Source organism: Trypanosoma equiperdum (genome assembly GCF_001457755.1).
Source record: "Trypanosoma equiperdum strain OVI genome assembly, contig: ctg_814, whole genome shotgun sequence".
In the NCBI taxonomy this organism is placed as follows: Eukaryota; Euglenozoa; class Kinetoplastea; order Trypanosomatida; family Trypanosomatidae; genus Trypanosoma; species Trypanosoma equiperdum.
The window spans coordinates 339-2,215 of record NW_027124770.1 but is presented as its reverse complement, the minus strand read 5'-3'; the positions used below and the strand labels follow the sequence as shown (position 1 = coordinate 2,215).

The 1,877-nt window shown below is 40.6% G+C and overlaps 1 pseudogene across 1 annotated transcript; it reads left to right on the top strand.

Annotated features, from left to right (window-relative positions):
• The first annotated feature begins 123 nt into the window (after window positions 1-123).
• Window positions 124-1,557, top strand: TEOVI_000375300:pseudogene (annotated as a pseudogene). Its single transcript is given in 6 exon segments — window positions 124-186; window positions 189-203; window positions 206-634; window positions 637-1,422; window positions 1,425-1,484; window positions 1,486-1,557. Coding segments are annotated over 6 exon segments (1,425 nt in total).
• The last annotated feature ends 320 nt before the right edge of the window (window positions 1,558-1,877 follow it).

Below are 1,877 nucleotides of genomic sequence, written 5' to 3'. Positions count from 1 at the left end.
TGTTAACAAGCTAATTGTCGATAAAGCTGAAATAATTGAAAAAAATATTCACTACTCAGCCCCAAAAGTAACTAACAATTATAAGCAATACCGAAAGCAAGGGAAGAAAGACCAGAAAGAAAGATGGTTCAGCCAAACAACCTAGAGCAGGTACTGGTGCTAACTCTGGTGCTGCTAACGATACAAAGGCGATGGAAAAAAAGCCGAAAGTGCCATAGCCTCTCTCTCCCACGGGAACAAATATCTCCACAAAGTAGCAGAAGATTTAAAGTCACTAATTTCGACAACCGATAGCGATGTCAACCAAGCAGAGAAGCTGACGCAGATATGGCAACTTAGAGCAGCAGAGTCAACGGGACCGGCGGAACAAAATGCCTACTCGGCACTGGATTTGTTTGACAGGCTAAAAATAGACAAAAACAAAGCCGCACAATCAACCTACAATGAAACGTTAAGCGGCACAGGAGAGGGTATTCTCCATTGAGTAAGTTATCTACAAGGCCGAACACAGTCCTTTACGTCGATAGCCGTGTTAAGAAGCGCACAACAATCAACAAACACCAAATGCAAAGCTACAACAACGTGGACAAAGCACGGTGACGCCTCGTGCGACCCAACGACACTGAACGGCTCTCGCTGGAAAGAAAAAACATTTCGGCAATGCAGGCGGCTGTTGTAAAGGCAGCTACTGAAGCAGAAATAGACATCGAAATGGGCAACTATGACCTGTAACTCACGCTTTCAACGGTTTTAGACTCAGACAACAGCGGCAAATGCCAAACGACATCTACCACAGAGACTCTCAGAAGCATTTCGATGGTAGCAGAATCGGCTGGCACAACATATGGAGGCGAGCTATTACAAACAAAAAAAGCTGACCACCCAAAGCAAAACTGCGAGGCCGAAGAAGAGAATCCACCAAACAAGCTTCCCACGGCACAAAAAGTAACAGCCCTGTTGTGCAAGGCAAAAGAGGCAGTCCCACCTCCAAAGATCGCACTAGAGTCGACGACGACACAAACGTTAATCGGTGACAGCGACTTTTTGTACATTGCAGCGCAACTTCTAACAACTGAAATCCCAGCAGGTACACAGCCAGAAGGCACAGAAGCCGACCAAATCAAGCAACTCATCAAAAGTACTTACGGCGACGCTACAACCTTCGGATCGCGATACACCACAGGCCTCTATGACAAACAGACGAAATACAAAAAAGGAACCCAAGATTCGGAAGGAACTCTAGACAGCATAGCCACAGGCACTGACATAGCGCTGGCAACCAGCTATTTCAAGGGCATATCACTCCCGCTTGATGCAGTTTAAGCAGGACAAGAAAAGCAAAAAGCCAAAACAAGACAAACAGATGAAACTTTCAAAAAGAAAGGAACAGGAGATAACTGCAAAGATGACTGCAAATTGGAGGTGGAAGGTACTGAAAAAAGTACGCAAAAGATCCGGAATACGAGTTAAATCAGGAAGAAGGAGAAAAAAGAAAACACTGGAAAAATAAACACCACATGAAATAATTTTACTGTGATTAAGGAATCTCTTTTGCTTCCATTTTTGGTTCTATAATTAATTTTGAAGATTTTTGCTCAGTTTTATGGAATTTATGAAATTTTTCTTTTTAAAGATAATTTTATAAAATTGCTATCATTTGATATATTTTGATATGTTTTGATGAAACGGCCAAAATTAATAAAATTTTTGTATGATAGTGTAATATAGGTGTAACATAATATTCCGATAGGGTATTGAAAATAAATCATACTGTAATTTCATAACTTGGTTTATTTTATGGATATTAATAGTTAGGGTTATAATAAAAATAATGATAGTAATAATAATATATGTGTTGTGAGTGTGTGCATAGGAAT